The sequence below is a fragment of the Molossus molossus genome, unplaced genomic scaffold (assembly GCF_014108415.1).
Source record: "Molossus molossus isolate mMolMol1 unplaced genomic scaffold, mMolMol1.p scaffold_m16_p_12, whole genome shotgun sequence".
Taxonomy (NCBI): Eukaryota; Metazoa; Chordata; class Mammalia; order Chiroptera; family Molossidae; genus Molossus; species Molossus molossus.
Window position 1 is genome coordinate 98,794,422 of NW_023425347.1, and position 22,051 is coordinate 98,816,472.

Below are 22,051 nucleotides of genomic sequence, written 5' to 3' on the forward strand. Positions count from 1 at the left end.
TTTCTGAACTAAAATTGGGCCCTGGAGCAAAGGGCATCATGTTTCTCTGGCTGAGGCCTCGGGGCATGTTTCCCGGCGCTGGGTACTGGCTCCTGTGTAGCACCCCATATCCAGTTTTGTTAGCCTGTCTTGGCTGGTAAATCAATTCTGGGCCACTGAAGGGGCTTGGGGACTTGTGTGGGCCAGAACTTTTTGGTTTGTGGGCAACAGAAACCCAATTTCAACTGGCCTGTGTCACTAGGAAGGCTCTGAGGATAGTTCATAAGATTAAGGCAATTGCTGCAGGAACCAAGGCCTCAGGGACTGAAACTGGAGCCTGGATGCTTCTAGAACATTCTCTCCCTCTAGGTCCATCTCTGCTTGTTCCTGCCTGACTTTGCCTTTTGGTCTCGTCATCTCCTTTCAGTCTGACCTCCTCCTCCGACAGTAGAACATGGCTCCTGGCTCAGTGCCCCAAAGCATCCCAGGGCAGCCTCTGATTGGCTCTGCTTGGGTGATGTGCCACCTGCTCGGCCAATCACAGAGGTTTGTGATTTAGTCCTATCCCTTTCCTGCGGCCGCGGGTGAGGTAGGCAATTGAGAGTATGATCGCCACCAGGGCCCCATCCAGGGGAAACAGGGGTGCCTAACGAGTGAGCAGAGACCAGCTGTCGCCACCAGGCTCGGATGCTGGCCGAACCCCAGGGGAGAGAAATCCCGCAGTGACACCAGCCCTGGGTGCTCAGCCAGCCTGCCACAGGGAAGGGGAAGAGCGGGGCAGGAAGGGGACCCGCCCATTGACGTTAACATCAGAATTTTCTTCTGCCCCTCGGAGACCTGGTTTTGCCTCCCTTGAATAGTTCTGCGGTGGCATGCAGCCCTTCCTGAGATGGCAGGTGTCCCACAAAAGTAAACAAAGTCTAGAAAATACTGCACATTGCATTCATTCTTTTAGAGCCACAGTATATCAAAGGTTCTGAGAAGTCCTGCAATACAGACATCCAGTTCACTTAGCTTTTCCCTCATCTGTTTGCCCACAGAACCCTTAAGTTTTGAAGGATTCTGGGGAATGTCCCATGAGAACTGCTGTTGTGGAGAAAGAGCAGAAGATACAAAATCAGAGCTCACGTCTGAGCCTTGCTACTTCTGTGTGACTTCTCCAAGCCTCAGTTTTCCCATCTGTGAAATAGGTGATAATACCCACCCCCACAGGGTTGCTGTAAGTGTGAAATGAGAACAGGTAACTAAAGCACCATTATAACTAGTGTAACCTGGAAAATAACATGTACCCTGCTTACCTTATAAGGTAGGCAACCCTCTATCATCAAGATTAGGGGGTAAGAGTCCCGGTTGGTGTCGCTCAGTGGGTAGAGTGTTGGCTCACAAACTGAAGAGTTGAGGGTTCGATTCCCAGTCAAGGGCACATACCTGGGTTGCAGGTTTGGTCCCCCACCTAGGTCAGGGTGCATGTGGGAGGCAACCAATTGATGTGTCTCTCTCACCTCAATGTCTCTCTCTCTCTCTCTCTCTACCTCTCTTTCCCTCCCACACTCTCTAAAAATAATAATAATAATAATAATAATATTGCCCTGGCCGGTTTGGCTCAGCATTAAGAGTGTTGGCCTGTGGTCCAGAGAGACCCGGGGTCAGTTCCCGCTGAGGGCACGTACCTTGGTTGCAGTTTGTCACTGGCCCTGGTTGGGTTGTGTGGGTGGCAACCACTCAATGTGTCCCTTTCACGTCGATGTTTCTCTCTCTCTCTCCCCCTCCCACTCTATCTGAACAAAGTATGGAAAAATGTCCTCGGGTGAGGATAAAAAAAATAAATAAATCAGTGGAAAAATATCCTTGGGTGAGGACTAACAAACAAACAGAAAAAGATTACAAACTACAAAGGGAAAGGAAATGATGCATCCAGGATTGGCCAAGCTGAGTGACTAGGAGGGGTGCAGAGGGAGGGAGGGCCCCAGCAGCTGGGGAGAAAGGAGGTAACATGATGGCAGGCCCTGGGAAGAGGCGCCTGGTGAAAGAGAGGTGCTGGCTACTGCTGATCCCTTCTGGAGACTTCTGAGCAGACAGCGACGCGGATGCCCCTTCCCCACCCTGTTCTTGTCCCACCCACAGGACTCTGCCTGGGACTCAGGTGCTTCTCTGAGTTGATGCCTAAGTGACTTGAACAATAGGAATTTATTGTCTCATAGATCTGGAGGCTAACAGTCCAAACTCAAGGTGTGGGCCAGATTGTTCCTTCCGAGGACTGCAGGGGAAATCTCCAGGCCTTTGTCCTCAGGGTGTACACGCCATCTTCTCCCGAGTCTCCTCCTGTCAGCTTCTTTCTAGGTGGCCGCATGTCCCCTTTCCATAGGGACACTAGTCGCACTGGATTGGGGCCCACTTCAATGACCTCATTTTAACTTGATTGCTTCTGTAAAGACCCTATGTCCAAATAAGGCCACGACCTGAGGTCCTGGGGGTTCGGACTTCAATATATGAATTTTGGGGAGACACAGTGAACTCGTAACAGTGGTCATTCTCCCTCCGTCTTGCCAGCCCACCCCCTGCGGATCGCGTCCTGCCGGAAGACAGAGAGGGCCTGCAATTGTGCTAATTGTCACAATACCAGATCTGCAATTAATGTGCCACGGGAACAAAGAGCAAATGCACTAATAGCGCATAATTGGGCTTAAACTACACCCTCAGCAGAGCCATGCCACCGAGCCCACTGTTTATGCTCCTTTTCAAATTAGCAACGATGAGCAAATTGACATCCGTTTCCCCTTCATCCTGCTCAGAGGGGCGCTGTGGGGGAGCCCCGGAGGGCGATGCCCGGCAGGGCCGCCTGATTGGACCCTGCCCAGAGCCAGGCATCCAGGCCTGACCTTTGGAGCAATGGGCACGACAGAGGGTGTGGACCTGACTGGGGCTGGCAGACACCCCACCCAGGCTGGTTGGGACAGGGGATCTGTTCTCAGTGAGGCCTCTGTGGTGGCGATTATCTGGGGCCTCGGGGCAGGCTTTGAGGCTGGTGGCTCAGTGCTACAACCTCTCTTCCTCCATTCCTGGGGTCAAGTCCAGGGGCAGGTGGCAGGGCCCCTCCAAGGGGCAGGTAACAGATGTTCTTTGCCCTCTTCTTCTGCTCTCTCAGCACACGGGCCTGCTGGCCTTAGGTCTCTGGTCCGGGGACAGACAGTCTGGAGTCTGCCCTGCTCGTGGTTGAATCCTTCAGCTGGAAGGACCCTCCCAGGCCTTGAGGAGGCCACATGAGCTTTAGTCCTAACAGGCAGCATCTCCTGCCCAGCCAGTGCCAGGCAGAGCCACCCCTGCCCCCAGCTCCCTGGCCTAGCTGCTCAGGTGGTGGAGAAGCCTAGCTGGGCCTGTGCAGCCAGGGGGCAGGGTCTCCTCAGCTGGGTCCTCCCCTCCCCTGCAGGCCACTAGGTCACCTGCCCCTGCCTCCACCCTGCCTTTCTCTGGCTGCTGGGCCTCCTGCCTGGCTCCTGCTGGGCCAGCCACACAGGCTCATGGGAAATCCTCAGGGCCCTGTGTGAGGCTAGTTGGGGAGAAGACTGCCTCATTTGCACCCCCTAATCAATGTCCTCAGATGAAAGCCCAGCGCTGCAACCCCAGGGAGCGTGAGGGAGCAGGGGCGGGAGAGGGGGCAGGAGCCACGCCCCTTCCTGCTGCCCCAGGGGCATGCACGGAGGGCGGAAGCAGAAGTGCCTCCCCAGGTGAGCATTCTCTTCTTGGGGGCTGGACGGAGAAGGGGGCAAGGTTGCTGGGATGTTTCAGCTTTGAAGGCGCCTAGGCTTGGGGTCAGGGCTTTGGGGAGGGGAGAACTTGGGCGGTAGGCACCTGACTCAGCTTCCCTAGTCAGACATGCAAGGCTTCAGGCTTCAGGCCTCGGGCCTCGGGCCTCGGGCCCCTTAAAGAACTGGCAGGATTTTGCCTGGGCCGGTTCGGCTCAGTGGTTAGAGTGCCGGCCTGCAGACTGATGAGTTGCAGGTTTGATTCCGGTCAAGGGCACGTACCTCGGTTGCGGTTCGTCCTGGCCCTGGTCGGGGTCATGTGGGAGGCAACCAGTAGATGTGTCCCTCTCACATCAATGTTTCTCTCTCTCTCCCTCCCACTCTATCTGAACAAAGATGGGAAAATGTCCTCGTGTGAGGATTAGAAAAAAGAACTAGCAGGATTTGAACAGGCAGAGAGGAGTGTGAGTCACTCCTTCCTGTCCACACCGGCGGGCTGACGAGGAGGGACCTAGCTGGAGGGGTGGCCACCACGTACTGAGCACTCACAACGCACCCGGAACAGCGCAGAGCGCCTGCTCTGTCGTGTCACGTTTAATCCATACAACATCCCTGTAAGGCCTGTGCCACTGTGACCCTGTTTTAGAGATGACAAAACAGAGAGGAGAGGCCACGGAGCTAGGAAGTGGCAGGCTTGGGGTTAAATTCGAGAAGGCTCCAGAAGGACTTAGTAACCTGGAAAGGGCCACACACAGGTGAGAAAGTCATGTGTGCAGTGTGGGAGGGCGGGAGCTGGCCTGGGATGCTCGGGACGGGCTCATCCTTAGACAGAGGGGACCATCCTTGGGATGGATGAAGGGCCTGCTCCTTGGTTGGGACGTCCCCTTCCGATCACTGTTCCACCCCAGTGTCTTAGCTCACCCGCCTGACCACCCACCACACCACAAGCTTCCGGAGCTAGAGGAGCACCAGGCAGGACTGGCTCGGCCAAGCACTTCTGCCATCTCGATGCCCCTCTGACTTTTCATGGCTCTGCAGACACTTGTGCCATGAGCACAGTTCCTGGGAGAGAGTGATACCCTGGGTAAGAGCTTTGGGGTCGGTCAGATCTGGGTTTGAATCCTGGCTCCACCACTTAGCTCTGTGACCTTGGGCAAATGACTTAACCTCTCTCGGCCCCAGCGTCCTCTGTAAAAGCAGGATAATCACTGTGGTCCTTGCATGTGACTGCAGCTAGTGTGAGAGCAGGTCATGCACAGCGCGAGTACCTCCTGCGGGGCCAGCCCACGGCAAACACCCGCTCCTAGTGCTCATTAGTTCTTGATCTCTGGGGGCTGATTAATCCTGCTATACAGATGAGGAGGGAGAAGAAAGAGGCATCTGAGCAACCAAATGACCTGGAGGCTTGAAAGGGCGAGAAATTATGGAATCTGGGTCTTGACTTCTGTTGGAGTCGGCTGGCCCAGGGAGCTTCAGGGCCGAGGAAAAAGTGCAAACAGACAGACCAGAGGAGCCTCCTCCAAGGGCTGGATGGTCTTGGAAAGTCCCTCCACCCCTCTGAACCCTGGCTTCCCACCAGTTAAATAGAGAGGAGTAAGCCCCCACCAGGGACACTGTTGTGTCCCGAATGCATACAGATGCCCCGAGAAGGGGAATGTGGTCGACAGATGCAAACTGTAAAGTGCTGTCTGAAAGTAGTCATGACCATCACCACCCCCTTTGACTTCTCAAAATGCACATATCACCATCATCATCGTGACAGTAGTCACCACTAATGGAGTATCTTTTACGAGTCACCTACTGAGCCAGACCCCTTGTATGCAGCCTCTCATTTGATCCTCACAATGGTCCAAAGGAGTACTATTGTCATTATGTCCATTATGTCCATTTTACAGATGAGGAAGCGGAAGCCGAGAGTGATTAGGCTGTCTGGTCTTCCCGGCTAGTAATTGGAACCCGGATCTCTCCGAAGCAAGACCGTGTGAGTAAAACATTCCTCCTTTTTTTCTTTTTTAAAATAAATCCTCACCCTGAGGATATTTTTCCATTGATTTTATTTTTTTTAGATAGAGTGGGAGGGAGGGAGAGAGAGAGAGAAACATCAATGTGAGAGACACATCAACTGGCTGTCTCCCGTCTGACCCTGACTGGGGGCGGGGGAATCAAACCCACAACCGAGGTATGTGCTCTTGACCTGGAATCAAACCTGAGACTCTGGCCCGTGGGCTGATGCTCTAACCACGGAGCAAACCGCCCAGGGCATTCCTCATTTTTTTTTAACCTCACCTGAGGACATTTTTGCATTTATCTTCAGATAGAGCAGGAGGGAGAGGGAGGAAGAGAGAGAGAGACACATCGACTGGTTGCCACCCGCATGACCCCAGTTGAGGCTGGGGCCAAACTGCAACTGAGGTACATGCCCTTAGCGGGAACCAAACCCGGGACTCTCTGGTCCACAGGCTGATGCTCTAACCGCTGACCCAAACCGGCCAGGGCCATTCCTCATATTTTTAAAAGTACTTCACCTTACAAGTTCCTTCCAGCTCCAGAAAATAGGATGGAGCTATGGAAAGAACCCAGGTTTGCTGCCGTTGTCACTGTGCAGGGACAGTGACTGTGTTTCCTCTGTGGACCTGGCAAGGCTGGCTTGTTTCTGCCCTAGCCTTTCCCTCCCAATTAAACCCAGTCCCATCTTTTCCATCGGGGTGGACAGGGCAAATTTGGCTTGTGTGCTTCCAGGGGGGCTGCATGTGCCCATATGTTGTGTGTGTGTGTGTGTGTATGTGTGTGTGTATGGTGCATGGGTGTGAAATTTGTGCTGCAGAATTAAATAGCGCCCCCTCCCACCCCACTCCGGCTCACAGACATACCTCAGCTGCCCACCCAAAGAGGGGTTACCTTCGGGAGGGAGTAGAGCGGGAAACCCCAATCCTTATTCCACCTATGTGGGGGGATGGCAAAAGCGAGCTGCCTGGAAATTTTCACCACCCAGCAAAAGCTGATGCTTCATGTGTGGAAATTCTTGGCTCCTTTGCAAATAGAGAGCCACAGAAAGTGTTAGAGAGTCTAAAACAAATCCTCAGGCCCCAGCCTGGTTCCCTGGAGACCACAGCAACGCCTTCCTGATTCAGGGTTCCTGCCACAAGCTCAGAGCCATGGACAGTAATGAATAAGAAGACGAAGAAGAGCAAGAAGAAAGAAAATAATAAAATTGACTCATAAAAAAAAAGAGAAAAAGAATAAGAATCGCTAATGTTGTGTGGTGGCTCATCTATTCCTCCCAACCACAGAGGCGGGCACTGACTCATCTCCATTTCACAGACGGAGATACTGAGATCGGAGCGGACCTTACCCAAGGCCACCGAGGGAGAAAGAGACACAGCAGGAAAAAGGTATGGAAAGGCTGGCTGCCAAACTCTTTGTAAAAGGGAAGACTGGCGACCACCCTGTCAACAGGGGGCCGAGGAAATGGACCTGGTATGTCCACATAAAGGAAAATTGTTTCTCTGCTCACAGGGTTCAGACACCAAATGTGTGGGGTTTCCACACCAAGCAATGATCTCATTCTTTGTGACACAACTGGGTGTCTGACAATTTAATTTAATGTTGACACTGCCAATGCCTCCTCTCCGAATGCCAGCCACAAGCAGTGGGTCCCCAGGTTACCCACTCTTCTGTTTGGGCTGCAATGCCAGGGGTTCCCGCGACCCCTTTCTCAATTTCGATAACTTGTCACAAAGGCTCAGAGCGCAGGGAAACACCTCACTTACCTTTATAGGTTTATTATAGAGGATGCAGATGAGCAACCAGATGAAGAGGCATAGAAGTCAAGGTCTGGAGGGGTCCCGCATGCAGCATCTTCTGTCCTGTGTCACCCTCCCAGCACGTGGATGATCACCGTCCCAGAAGCTCTGCGATCCTGTAGTTCAGAGATTTTTATGGAAACTTCATGTAGGCAGGATTGATTATTAACTCAGTCTCCAGCCCCTCTCCTTTCCCTGAGTCTGGGGCTGAAATTGCCAAGCTTCTAATCATGGCTTGGTCTTTCTGGTGACTGGCTCTCATCCTAAAACTCACCAAGAATCGCTTCGTTGGAACAGAACGTGATAGTCCCCAGGAAACTCCTGGGGATTTAGGAGCTCTGTGCTAGAAACCAAGGTGGATAGATATCTATTTATTTCTATACCATAATCCCACAGGGGAATACTATACAGCTATGAAAAGGAAACGAAGACTATGTTTGTATACTGAGATGAAGCCATCTCCAGGATATTTTATTAAGTAAGTGAAAAAAGCAAGATGAAGAACAGTAGGTGTGATTTGCTGCTTTTTATCTAAGAGAGGGGAGAGAAAACATATCCAAATATTTGTTTGTATTTTTTAAAATCCCCAAAAAACCCACAATGGAAGGATGAGCCCAAAATAGGCAACATGTTCATCTATAAGTGGAGGAGGGATCAGGGAGGAGGAGACAGGAATGGACTAGACTTCCCTGAGCACCCTGCTTTCTAGTTTTGACTTTGGAACTATGCAAATATTTAACATAACCATAAAAGAAAATTAAATTAAAATTTCACAAAAGGGAAGGAAGTGGACAGATATGCTTTAAAAAAATTTTTTTTTCTTTATCGATTTTAGAGAGAGAGGAAGGGAGAGGGAGAGAGAAACATCAATGAGAGAGAACATCGATTGGCTGCCTCCTGCATGCCCCCCACTGGGGGATTGGGCCCACAACCTGGGCATGTGCCCTGACCAGGAATCGAACCAGCAACCTCTTGGTGCATGGGTCAATGCTCAACCACTGAGCCACACCAGTCAGGCCAGATATGCTTTTGAACCAGATCTGTCCAACCAGAGTCTCTGCCTTAGGTCACATCCTTTTGCCTCTCATTATGCCTTCCAATAGCAATGGAGTAACCTGGTCTGGCCCCTGGAAGGCAGAGATGGGGCCAGACCAAGCACCTTGTGGGTCTCCAGGGGGATCCCGGTGATGGTGCTGGGGGCAGTGGTTTTAGTACCTTCAGGAGTTTGTGGTCAGCGGCTCGCATCAGATTTCTCACCACCTTCTCCCCGGCAGCCCTGACGCGGGTGTGCTCCCAGCACATTGCTAGGACCGGCTGTGACAGCTGCTTCCTGCCTCCCGCATGGCTCCCTAAGCACTAGCCTGGGCTCACTGTACTAACAGTGATGATGCCCGCCTGAGCATGGCTTGGCTTCCTGGCAAAGAACTTTCCCGCCCTCAATCTCCTTCCATCCTCACCGCAGCTCAGGACCTGGGAATGGTCTTCCCGGGGAGGAAGTTTAGGCTGGATGAGGACGGCCTCCCAGGGCCTCGTGCAGCGGGAGGGTGGCTGCAAAGCTGGGGGATCCTGTGCAGTGTGTTGTTTGGTTTCTGGGGTATAATCTCACATAGGGGCTAAGGCACTGTTTTGGGGCTCAGACAGACATGACATTGAATCCCAGATGTCCTTTCTAGCAATGGGCTCTTGAACAAAGGTTACCTTTTTCTACCCTGGAGCAATAAAAGTTCTTCTGGAGAGTGGGGCTGGAGACATAAATGACACGAGCTTAGTACAGAGGCTGTGGTTATTAGCAAGTCATTTACAAAAGGCAGCACCCTGGATATTCTGTGTTCTCCCTACCTACTGCTCGTTCAAAAGTTTAAGTCCTCCTTGTCTGGCTGACAAAGCCACTAACTTATCCTCCCATCTAAGTACCCCCTAAGGACAGGCCGGTAACGACGGCTGCCTGAGCATAGCTTAACGTCCTGGCAAAGAGCTTTCCTGTCCTCGATCTCGTTTCATCCTCACCGCAACTCTGGGCCTGGGAATGGTCTTCTCTGGGCGCCTCTCTTCCCACTGCTCCAGGGCCCCTGGCGTGGCCCCTCTCTGCTAACCACAGCACCAGCCTGCATCGATCCCCATCGCAGGGCCATTTTGAGAATTAACTCATCCATCACGTGGAGACCTTTGAAAAGTGCCAATATGGCTGAGGCTATTGTCAGGCGGACCGGAAACAGACTTCACTGGTTCTCTGGCTTCCAAGACATTCACGCTGAGCCTGGATGAACTCTCCTGCCGGCAGATCTCAGCATGTGCAGGCTACACTGCGCTGTCTGCCCACCTGTTGCGGGACCTTTTTGATCTATGTCTTTGTTTCTTTAAGGGACAGTGAGATTGAGAAGATAAAGGGATCAGGATTCCAGACACCAGAGCTTTTGTTTGTGTTTCTAACAGGATTGAATACATTACATTCTCCCTCTTGGCATCAACCTATTGACTCAAAATGCAGTCCTGAGGTTATACCTTTCTGAGTTTGTTTTGTAAATCTTGAGGGTCTCATGTGTGATCTCCATAAAAAAAGAAAATTCTCTCTCTCTCTCTCACGCACACACACACAGAGCAATTCATTTGGTTCATCACTCGATTTTTATTGAGTTCCTACTGTGTTTAGCAGAACACACTAGGAGCTCAGAAGGCTCTCAAGGGAACAAGAAACTGCCCAGTGTTTAGACCTACTGTATACTGGGCTCTGTGAGGCACTTCAGTTGCATCATTTCATTTAAGTCTCACAACTCTAGAAAAAAATGTATTGTTATCCCATTTCCCAGGAGAAGAAAGAGACTCAGACAATTCCATAAGTTTTCCGAGGTCATTCGTAGGAGCAGGAACCAATATTCCCATCCAGGCAGTCTGACTGTACCATCTGGGTCCTTCCCACTGGAATAGTATTGGATTATCAAGTCTCAGCTGGTTAAGAGCAGGTGGGCTTTGGAGAGGGAGGGCCTGATAGTCAGGAGGACTTCTTGGAGGAGGCAGCCCAGAGGTGCACTATAAGGCCCTGAGGCTCAGGGCAGAGGTGGAGGAGGCTATGCCATTTGGTGCTGGTCCTGGGAAGAAATGAACTGAAGGCTGATAATGGCCACAGCAGGCCCTGAGGTCAGTTGGGTGTGGCCTGGGGTTGAAAGGTGGGAAGCCTGGCAGAGCTGTCGGGATGTGAGGGGGGAGCAGCAGGGCCCCAGCCACTAGGAACCAGGGAAGGAAGGAAGCAATGGCAATGCCTGGCTGGACGGAGTGGAGGGTGGCCAAGCAGCTGCCTTGGAGGGTCCACCCAAGGAGAGCCTAGGCCTGCTGGACTCAGGGGAGGGGTGGCAGGAGAAGCAGAGGTGGAATCTTCAGGCTTTGGTTGAGGATGCCTTTGAGGGACAAAAGACAGGGAAGAGCTTCATTAGGTTGCTTTGAAATCCTCCTCGAGTCACATCACGCCCCTGTTCACTGCTGTTCAAGGCTGTCCCTGTAGGATTAAGTCCAAATCCCTCATCCTGTCACTTAAGGTCCCTCAAGCTAGCTCTTTGGGCTCCTCACCAGTGCACTACTCTCCTAAATAAGTCTTCCACTCTCCACAAACGGAGTGACTCATTCCCTCCCAGCCTCCATCGCTGCCCACTCCTTCCACCCCACTCCAAACTAGTCTCCACAAGCCCTCCAGCCAGCCAGACCCACCCACCAGCCAGCAAACACCGTGCCAGTCCTTGAGCAGTGAATCACCTTTGACAGTTCTTCCAGCACAATCTGGAATAATTCACATAATTCAAATAATTCATTTGACTTTTGCTGTTGGTGTCTCCCTAATGCCACTGTTCTGTCCTAGAGGGCCAATATATATATATATTTTATCCTCACCTGAGGATATTTTTCCATTGCATTTTAGAGAGAGTGGAAGGGAAGAAGGGGGAGAGAGAGAGCAAGAGCGAGAGACATGATTGGTTGTCTCCTGCCTGACTCAGATGGGGCTGGGGATCCAACCTGCAAGGTATGATGTGCGTGCCCTTGACCAGGAATTGAACCTGTGACTCTTCAGTCTGCAGGCCCACACTCTAACCCAGTGGTTCTCAACCTGTGGGTTGCGACCCCTTTGGGGGTGGAACAACCCTTTCACAGGGGTTGCCTCAGACATAACAGTAGCAAAATTACAGCTATGAAGTAACAACGAAAGTAATTTTATGGTTGGGGGTCACCACAACATGAGGACCTGAATTAAAGGGTCGTCACATTAGGAAGGTTGAGAACCACTGCACCGCTGAGCCAAACAGGCCAGGGCCGGGGCCCATATTTCTTTTTACAGCAGTTGTCTCAACTGGATAAGTCATCCGGCCCAGTGTATTCATCTGGCCCACAGGAGCCCTCCATCACTGTTCCAGTGCTTTCCTCCAGTGTGGGGTGCTCCAGGGGGTCCAGGGGAGGTGGGGGCCTAGGACTGGAGGAAAAGGGGAGGACCCAAGACCCGTGTAGGGATCTACCGGAGGGACCCTTTTATCCATTTGGATCTCCGCACTTCTAAAGGAATGCTAGCATCACGTTAAGATCTTCTAAAGAGGGCCAGTGCACAGCCACCTTTAAAAAGCCACAACGGATTTCTTCAGCAAACGAGGCATCTTGAGATCAATTCAGGACTCCGGGGACAGGCCGTCGCCCCACCCGCGCCGGGCTGGACCCCGGCCCTGCAGGGCAGCTGTTTACACAGCGCGGCCCGCCGGCCTCGCATCCTCCCTCGAGCACCTTTCGCGAGTTCGCGGGCTCCCTCTCAGCACCTCTACTTGGCAGAAGACGACACCGAGGTTCTGGGAGGCGACGCCACTCGCTCGGAATGGCCAAGGTGTTGGCGCTCAGGGCCCCCGGGCTGCCCCCTCCAGCGGGGTCTGCGCTCCTTGGGGGTGGGACGGGCAGGAGGGGAGGCTCGGGCCCCGGGTGCCGCTCGCCCGGTTCCTGGGATCGCGCGTGGGGATGCAGGGCTGATGCTCTAGGCGGCGGCCGGGGCGGGTGCAGTCCCGGGCCCTCCCGTCCGCTCGGGAACCACCCCCCGGACGCGTCCCCGCGGGCGCGCGCCCCTCCCCCGCCCTCCCTCTGGCGCCGAGCGCGCGCCCGGCCGCCGCTCTCCTCCCGCCCGTCCCCGCCCGCCGCCGCCCCGCCCCCAGCCGGGTCCCCTGGCGGACCCGAGAGAGAGCGCTGCCGCCATCTTAGTTGGTGCCGCTGCCTCCAGCGAAGCGCTGCCTCCGCGGAGGGGAGGCGCTCGCGGCCCGAGCGCGCGGCCCAGAGGCAGGCGGCGGCTCCTCCGCGGACCCCGGTGCTCGCCGCGGCGCGAAGCAGCCGGCCCCGGGCCCCAGAGCCCCGCTCGCGCCCCGCGCGCCTCCCTGCCTCCCGCCAAGGGCCGGCCACGGCGCCGGGAGCCCGAGCGATGCTGCGCCGCCCCGCGCCCGCCCCGGCCTCCTGGCTGCTGCTGGCCGGGCTGCTGTGCGGCGGCGGCGTCTGGGCCGCGCGAGGTAAGGCCGGGGCCGGGGCCGGGAGCAGGGCGGGGACGGGGGTCGGGGCGCGGGAGGCCGTGGGCGCGCGCTGCAGGCGCTCGGGGGAGCGGGCTCCGTCCCGGGCAGGGCTCCGGGGTCCCGGCCGCCCCCAGCGCAGCCCCGGGTGGCGGCGGCGGCGCCGATCTGGGGGACGTGCAGCCCGGCAGAAGGGTCGGTCCCCTTGCTCGTCAGCGCCCGCAGGCTGGGGCTGCGCCCCGGGGGAGATGCCGTGGACGTGTTGGTGTCTCCGATGCGCACGGGGCTGCGGGTGCGGCACAGCTTTCCGTGTGTGCTTACATAAGAGCCCACTCCTCCGCATCCCTTCCGAGGTCCCGCGTCCACCGCGGGCCCCGCGTCTTCGCCCCTTCCCTCCTCCTCCCAGGGTCCTTTCGGCGAGCGAGCAGAAGCGGAAACTTCTTGCCCCCTCCCACCTTTTCACCCAAAGGTGAGGCTGTGATGAGGTTCCCGACCGAGGTCTCACCCTGTGTCTCCAACACCCCCGCCGCCTTGGTGCACCTTTTGCTGAGGGTACTTGAGACCGTGCAGAGGCTCCGTGGTCTCAACAGAAACAAGAAAGCCCTCTTTGATTCCTTAGGGCCGAAATTGTTTCGTGGTGACTTGGCCACACGTCTTTCTTAGTGAATTGGTTATGTTGTTGTTTCAACCTTCGTGCGTTTAACCTTTTAAATGTTACATGCTTTCTGATACTGACTAATCTTGCCAACGAAAAGCTTACGCATTGCAGATATATGCTTCCGAACGGATCTTGGAATCGGAACCGTTTTCCTTGGCCTCGGAGCAAAGTAATCCAGGCGTAGTTTATAGAGGACTTGGATCTATTCTTCTGATTTTTTTAATTAAAAAAATTGGGGGTAGGGTTGATGCAAGTCTAGATGAAATGGTCGTATTTCAATTTAGCAAGCTTTTAAAAATTCTCTTCCTTGGCATGACATATGGAGAGAACTACGGTGTTAAGAATCTAAGGGGCAAAAGAGGCAAATGCGTCTTTTGTTCCATGTTACTTTCTTCACATGGAGAATGATAAACTTTGAGTACTTCTTTTATTTCATTTCTAACATTCTGTTGATTTCGTCAAATTCAGATCTTAGACAAAGTATCGAATTGCTTTCAGTGTGATTTTGAAAAGTTACATCAAGTTAGGTTTGAAATGTTCTTTCCAGATGTGGGATGTAGGTCTGAAAGTCTAATATAGCCAAGCAAAAATGTCCAAGCTTTGCTTCTCTTGGGACAAAAACATTTTTTTTTTTTTTCAAAAACATTTTTTAAGTATGTGCATGGGGTTGGGTATTTGGGGAATAGTTCAGATGTATTTAGTGTAGTCAGTGATGACATTTCCTGTTAAAATCTTTTTTTATTTCTTTTTTTTTGTCTATTCACCTACATTTGTTTCTCATTATTGAGTTGGCAAATAGGTTAATTAGCCCATTGGCATTATTGACATAACTTAAACAGTATAAATTTCAATATCAAATATCTTCATTATGACGTCCTAACAGAAGTCTTATGTGAAAGATGACTTGAGTCCTTTGTAATTTGCTAACTTTCTCTAAGCTTTCCTAAAAATTCTTAGCCTTCAAAATAAAAACATTTAAATATCAGTTATTCTGTTGCATTTGTTATTTTTTTTCAGCTTGCAAGTTAGAAAAGGTTTCATGAATATTGCATGAAATGCTGATAAAACAATTTCATTTCAAAATGTTACAAATTAATTTTTTATGTAAATATACAATTTGTGGAGACACGTTCTGTGGGCTTATTTTAAGATAATCATTTCACATATCTGAATTTTTTTTTTACTGCTGCAAAAGTGTGACATTAGGAACTGCTGTTCATACTCTAGCTACCTCTAATAAATTTTAATAAGATAACATAGATCACATAGAAATTGCCATAGAGAGAATGTTAAGTTTTGTAATCTAAATTGCATTTTGATGTCTGGCTGGTGTGGCTCAGTGGATTGAGCATCATCCCATGGACTGAGAGGTCCTAGTTCGATTCTATTATGGCACATACCTGGGTTTGGGGCTTGATCCCCAGTGGGGGCATGCAGGAGGCAGCCCATCGATGTTTCTCACATGGATGTTTCTATCTCTCTCCCTTCCTCTCTCTAAAAAATCAATAAATATATAAATTTAAAAAAATTACAAAATAAAATAAATTGCATTTTGACTATTAATTGTTTTATGGAGAATCCTAAATTTCACTTTAGTTGTAGCTATAGTTCTTAAAAAACATCAAGTAAAACAAAATATTAGGAGAAGTATCCGTGGCAGAATCTAGACAGCCTGCCTTCTCTCCTGCCAATTATGAGGAAACAAAATGAAATAGAGAAAATAGCTTCTGTGAATATTAAAAAACCCAAATGCGAGCATGTAATGCACCTCAAAACTAAATAAATAATATTGGCTTATTTTTCTGTTTGTATGCAGACTTCTCAGGAAGGTTTATTACTATTTGAAATTTTATCCCTCTCACCATCCCCTGAATCCTCCCTCCCTGCTTCAGTTTTCCTTTTTCCCATAGTGCTTGCTCTGACACCCTTTGTTATTTACTTATTTTGTTTATTGTCAGTCTCGCTACAACATATGCCCTAAGATAGAAGGGTGTTTGGTCTGTTTGTTTGCAAATGTGTATCCTGTTTTTATCTGACAAATAAATGTTATGTACCGAAAAAAGCATTATAGACATGAGTGAAATAATGTAAATTCTGCAACATGGATATCAGAATTTATCAGTAGGTAATTTTTCAAGGATTTTATTTTTTCTTATGGCTGAATAATATTTGCTATAGGTTTGTGTCCCTCCAAAATTCACATGTTGAAACCTAACCCCTAATGTTACAGTATTTGGAGGTGGGGCTTTGGGGAGGTAATTAGGTCATGATTATAGTGTTGGAGATATTAGATCATAAAAATCAATAGCAGCTTTTGAAGATTGTAGCTCTGGCTACCACTTTGAGTCCATTAAAAAAATACTGTAATTCTCCACCTTTTTATTTTATTTTTTTAATCCTTACCCAAGGATATTTTTCTGTTTATCTTCAGATAGAGTGGGGGGGAGAGAGGAAGAGAGAGAGAAACATCGACGTGAGAGAGACATACCGACTGGTTGCCTCCTGCATGACCTGGACCAGGGCCAGGGCCTAACCGCAACTGAGGTACGTGCCCTTGACTGGAATCGAACCCGCGACTTTGTAGTCCAAGGGCCAATGCTCCAGCTGCTGAGCCAAACCAGCCAGGACCTACACCTTTTTAGAAAATGGTTTGTTTCTTAATTTGTTACCTTGTTCTTCAGAAGCAACTTTGAGGAAAACGTCTTTCGAATATAGACTTCAGTATTCTCCTTAATCTAACCAATGGACATAGACAACAATACTGGGAGGCAGGGGGGTGGGATCGGGAGGAGGGTGTCTGGGGGGGGGGGAAGGGAAAGATCTGTAACAAAAATAAATTAATAAAAATTTCAAATAAAATAAAAGCCCTGGCTAGTTTGGCTCAGCAGTTAGAGCGTTGGCCCATGGACCAGAGAGACCTGGGTTGTGTTCCCGCTAAGGGCACGTCCCTCGGTTGCAGTTTGTCCCCGGCCTGGTTGGGGTTGTGTGGGTGGCCACCACCCGATGTGTTTCTCTCACATCAATGTTTCTCTCTTCCTCCCTTTTCCCCTCCCGCTCTATCTGAAGATAAATGCAGAAATGTCTTCAGGTGAGGATTAAAAAAATTTTTTTGCAAATAAATAAAAAAGAAAATCCTGTGATTACATGATGCTACTGTCAGAATTTATTTATGTTTATTAAACCAACTTTTCATGTTTAAAATGAGGAGCCTGAGGGATGTTAAAACTTTAGGACATGGAAAAGGATTGGATTATTTTTATTATTGCCTTCTAAGGCAGGAAAATGTCATTTTTTGGATAAGGTTTTCATTTATGAGAGTTGAAACAAAATAGGGGATTGGACTATCCCAGAAATTACCCAGTTTGTTTCTCATATGTTCTGGTTAATTGAGGTTTTAAATTATTATGCTTTTGTATAGGCCTTGCTTTTTCTGTGGTCCTCATTTGGTAAGAGCAGAGGTACTTGAAGAAATGTTGTATCTTTTTTTTTTTTTATCCTCACCTGAGGACATTTTTGTATTTATCTTCAGATAGAGGGGGAGGGAGAGAGGGAGGAAGAGAGAGAGAAACATCGATGTGAGAGAGACACATCAACTGGTTGCCACCCACGTGACCCCAACTGGGGCTGGGGACAAACTGCAACTGATGTACACGCCCTTAGCGGGAACCACACCTGGACTCTCTGGTTTGTGGGCTGATGCTCTAACCGCTGAGCCAAACCTGCCAGGGTATGTCGTCTTTTTATAACTGAAATTTAAGATATTGATTTGTTATAAAATGCAGAGCTTCAGGGATATGGATTCAAGAGTGATGGGAATGGCCCTGGCTGGTTTGGCTCAGTGCATCAGCCCACGGACCAGAGTCTCAGGTTCGATTTCTGGGTTGCAGGTTTGATCCTTGGCCCTAGTTAGGGTTGTGTGGGAGGCAACCAACCAGTGTGTCTTTCTCACATTGATGTTTCACTCTCTCTCTCTGTCTCTCTTTCCCTTCCTCCTTCCCACTCCATCTAAAAAAAAAAAAAAAAATCAATGGAAAAAATATTCTTGTGTGAGGATTAAAAAATAAAAAAAGAGTGGTGGGAATGATTTATGCAGTGTTGTATTCTTGCACTGTTCAAAAAACAGCCCTCAAAACTGACACCAGTAGAGACTGTGCAGGCCAGGGATAGGAACCTCAAACTCCAACAGCTCCCTGCCTGGAGTCAGGCTGAGGCAGGGGGCCCAGCTCTTCCACAGAGCCCCACCACCTGGGGAGTGGAGTGTGGCGTTCACTTGTTCCTGTTTGTGGGTCCTTTCTCCCCTGTTTCAGGAATATTTTTGTTCATTTTTCTCATTTAGCTGTAGGTTGATATTATTAGATTAAATTTTGTCACTAGATCTGTTGCTAAGGCTTTTTTATTTTTAAAGTTCTAGGCGAAGATTTAGTTATTTCAAAGTAACTGAATTTAGAACATCTTAAAAATCTATAAAACACATCTGAAAGCTACCTTCCTTCCATTCCAAAACCCCTGTAAGAAGTAGGTGGTCGGGCCCTGGCCGATTTTGCTCAGTGGTTAGAGCGTCGGCCTGTGGTCCCTCTCGGGTTTGGTTCCCGCTAAGGGCATGTACCTCGGTTGCCGTTTGTCCCTGGTCCTGGTTGGTCGTGGGGGTGGCAGCCCCTCAATGTGTCCCTTTCACATCGATGTTTCTCTCTCCCCCCCTCCCCCCACTTTGTCTGAACAAAAAATGGAAAAATGTCCTCGGGTGGGGATTAAAAAAAAAAAAGAAGAAGTAGGTGGTCGGTAGCCTAATAAAGGAAGAGTCATGTTGTTTTGTAACCTTTGGTCGGACATGAATCTCATCTTACAGTCGTCTGTTTTGGACCAGTCTGACTCTTGTGACAAGAACTTCTCGAGTCTGTGGCTTTTCAAGTCTACCTTGATCTATAATTTCTTTCTTTCTTTTTTTAATCCTCATGCGAGGACATTTTTCCATTTTTTATTCAGATAGAGTGGGAGGAGGAGGAGGAGAGAGAAAAACATCCACATGAGAGAGACACATTGATTGGTTGCCTCCCGCAGGACCCCGACCAGGGCCGGGGATCAAATTGTAACTGAGGTTCCTGCCTTGACCGGAGTCAAACTCGCAACTCTTTGGTCCTTGGGCTGACACTCTAACCACTGAACCAAACTGGCAATGGCTACTCTGTTATTTTATGTTTTTTTAAATTGATTTTTTAGAGAGAGAGGAAGGGGGAGAGAGATAGAAAACATCAATGTGAGAGAGATACATTGATCGGCCGCTCCCCACAAGCCCCCCCCCCCCCCCCGCCGGGGATTGAGCTTGCAACCTGGGCATGTGCCCGACCAGGAATTGAACTAGGACCTCCTGGTCTATGGGACGATGTTCAGTCCACTGAGCCACACTGGCTGGGCCCTACATCTACTCTTTAAAAAAAAAAAAAAATGTTTAAACAGATTTATTGAAATATAATTCATACACAACATTTATCCTTGGAAAAGTACACAATTCAGTGTGCAACCGTCACCACTATCTAACTTCAGAATGTTTTCATCACCCCAAAAAGAAACCCCATAGCCCCTAGCTGTCACTCCGAATTCCCCTTCCTCCATCCCTGGCAACCACTAATCTGGATCTGCCTGTTCTGGGCATGTCAGCAATGGAAGCATACAGCACGTGGCCTTTTGTAACTGGCTTCTTGGACTTGGCGTGGCGTTTTCAGTATTCATCCATGTTATAGCTTGTGCAGAACTTTATTTCTTTTTATGGCTGAATAATATTTGCTATAGGTTTGTGTCCCTCCAAAATTTATATGTCAAAACCTAACCCCCAATGTCACAGTATTTGGAGGTAGGTTTTGGAGGGGTGATTAGTTCACAAGGGCGGAGCCCTCATGGATGGGGTTAGTGCCCTTGTAAAAGAGACTTCAGAAATGTCTCTTGCCCTGTCCACCAAGTGCAGACACAGCAAGAACACGGCTGTCGAAGAACCAGAAAGTGAGCTCTCACCAGACACCAAATTTCCTGGCACCTTGATCTGGGTCCAGCCTCCAGAATGTGAGAAATAAATGTCCGTTGTTGATGAGCCGTCCAGTGTGTTACTTTGTTACAGCAGCCCAAACAGACCAAGGCAGTGTTCCGTCTGCAGACATACCCCGTTTGCTTCTCCACTCGCCAGCTGGTGGACACGAGCTGCTTTCCACTTCGTGGCTGCTGTGAACTTTCGTGTACAGGTCCTTGTGTGGACATGTATTTTCAGTTCTCTTGAGTCTATACCTAGGAGGGGAATTGCTGGGTCTTTCAGTAATGCTGTGTTGAACATCTTGAGACACTGCTAGACCATTTTCCACAGTGGCTGCACCGTCCTACATTCCCTCTTGACCCCAGATTACTCCAGGAGCATCTTTCTGACTAGATACATATTTCACAGTTGTCAGACTTCTGTTGATTTATTTTTATTTAGTTAGTTATTTTAGAGAGGAAGGGGGAGAGAGAAACATCAGTGTGAGAGAGAAACATGGATCAGTTGCCTCCCGAATGCACCCCAATTGGGGATTGAACCCGCAACCTGGGCATGTGCCCCGACTGGGAATTGAATTGGCGACCTTTGAGAGTTTCCTTATTAGAGTTTTTTTTTTTTTTTATCCTCACTCGAAGACATTTTTGCATTTATCTTCAGAAAGAGCGGAAGAGAGAGAAACATCAACGTGAGAGAGACACATCGAGTGGTTGCCACCCACACGACCCCAACTGGGGCCGGAGACAAATTGCAACCGAGGTACGTGCCCTTAGCAGGAACCAAACCTGGGACTCTCCAGTCCGTGGGCCGATGCTCTAACCGCTGAGCCAAACTGGCCAGGGCTCCTTATTAGAGTTTTAAGTCACTGACTTTTTTCCTGCTCTAGGGATAAACTGGCACTTTCTCCAACCAGCTTCTTCCTTTGCCAGTATCTCCCATATCATTCCTACCCAGGACCTTCGACTTTGGTTGAAAGGAGCTTTGAAAGGTTTGTCCTCTCCACGTAAGCAGACTTCCCGTCAAACAGACCTGTCTTCACACGTCCCGACAGTGATCCCTCGGCCTGGGCACTTGCTCGCGCACAAATCAACCCTGTTCTTTAAAACATTGTTTGAGCCTTGAGTCAGCTTTCCTTAGGACTAAATCTTATCAATCCTTCAAATCTTTGGTGACATCCAGCCCTGCAGCTCTTTGTTGTCGCCACCTGTCACTTCAAGAAAGACCAAGCCAAGCTGCGCTTGCGGTCCAGCACCGGCCCCGCCCCGGCCCTGGCCTCTGGCTCTGACCTGAGCGAGCGGGGGTGCTGCAGGCTGAGTGACAGGGACCAGCCTGGTCACGGCCAGGCTGACTGGCTGGCTGGGTTCTGGGTCCGGTTTAACTTTATGTAAGGGACTAGAAGAATCACTAGAATTCTGAAACTACAACTAGTTTAGAAAATTACATTTCTTTAGTTCTTGCTAGGCTAATTGGCTAAAATGTGTGCTTTGTTCAAGTATATTATTTTGTCTGGTTCTTTGATTTTTTATTTTTTTTTAATCCTCACTTGAGGATATGTTTTTATTGATTTGAGAGAGAGAGAAACATTGATGTGAGAGAGAAACATCAATCAATTGCCTCCCGTATGCACCTGATTGGGGATTGAACCTGCAACCCAGGTATGTGCCCTAACTGGGAATTGAACCCTCAACCCTTGGTGAATGGGACAACACTCCAACCAACTGAGCCACCTGGCCAGGGCTGGTTCTTTGACTTTTATTCTTTAATTTACTATTCATTACTTACCTAATTTTCAGTCATAGTATAAAACAGAAATATGTCTTTAGATTTAAAGAGAATTTTTAAAACTCAATAAAAATGAATGCCATCTTTGTTTAATACCTACTTAAAGTCTAACAAAGACATATTTATTCTGGGCTCTTCCTAATACTGCCAAAGTGTTTCTTATATAATACAGTACTTTCATTTTAAGTATAACCAAGAAAAAACGATTCAATATCGTAAACTTAAATTGAAGTGTGTAAAACTTAACAAAGATTTGTGTAAGTGGCCTGTAAAGAACATAATTTATTCCATCTTAAATGCAGAGTCCAGTCACATTTAATTTTGCATATTTTAGATGCCGTCAATGATGAATATTGAGCTGCATGATGCATGCGGCCCAGTGTAGAATCAAAGTGCAGGGCCCTTTGTTCAAAAACTAAGAATTTCAAGAGGGCAGAAGCATTAAACCAAGCACGGGGCTCATCACACTCAGGAAACCAGCCCTGGATGTTGACAGACGTATACTGCAGAGTATTCATAGTCAGAGTGTGGGCCTGGCCCTGAGACGGTAGCCAGAG

At 49.5% G+C, this 22,051-nt stretch overlaps 1 protein-coding gene across 1 annotated transcript in view; it reads left to right on the top strand.

The window, feature by feature from the left end:
* Positions 1-12,956: 12,956 nt before the first annotated feature.
* CLSTN1 (calsyntenin 1) overlaps positions 12,957-22,051 on the top strand; it is a 66,650-nt gene continuing 57,555 nt past the window's right edge. The window contains exon 1 of the mRNA XM_036256845.1: positions 12,957-13,041. Within this exon, the coding sequence (XP_036112738.1) occupies positions 12,957-13,041 (85 nt within the window). The remainder of the gene's footprint in view (positions 13,042-22,051) is intronic.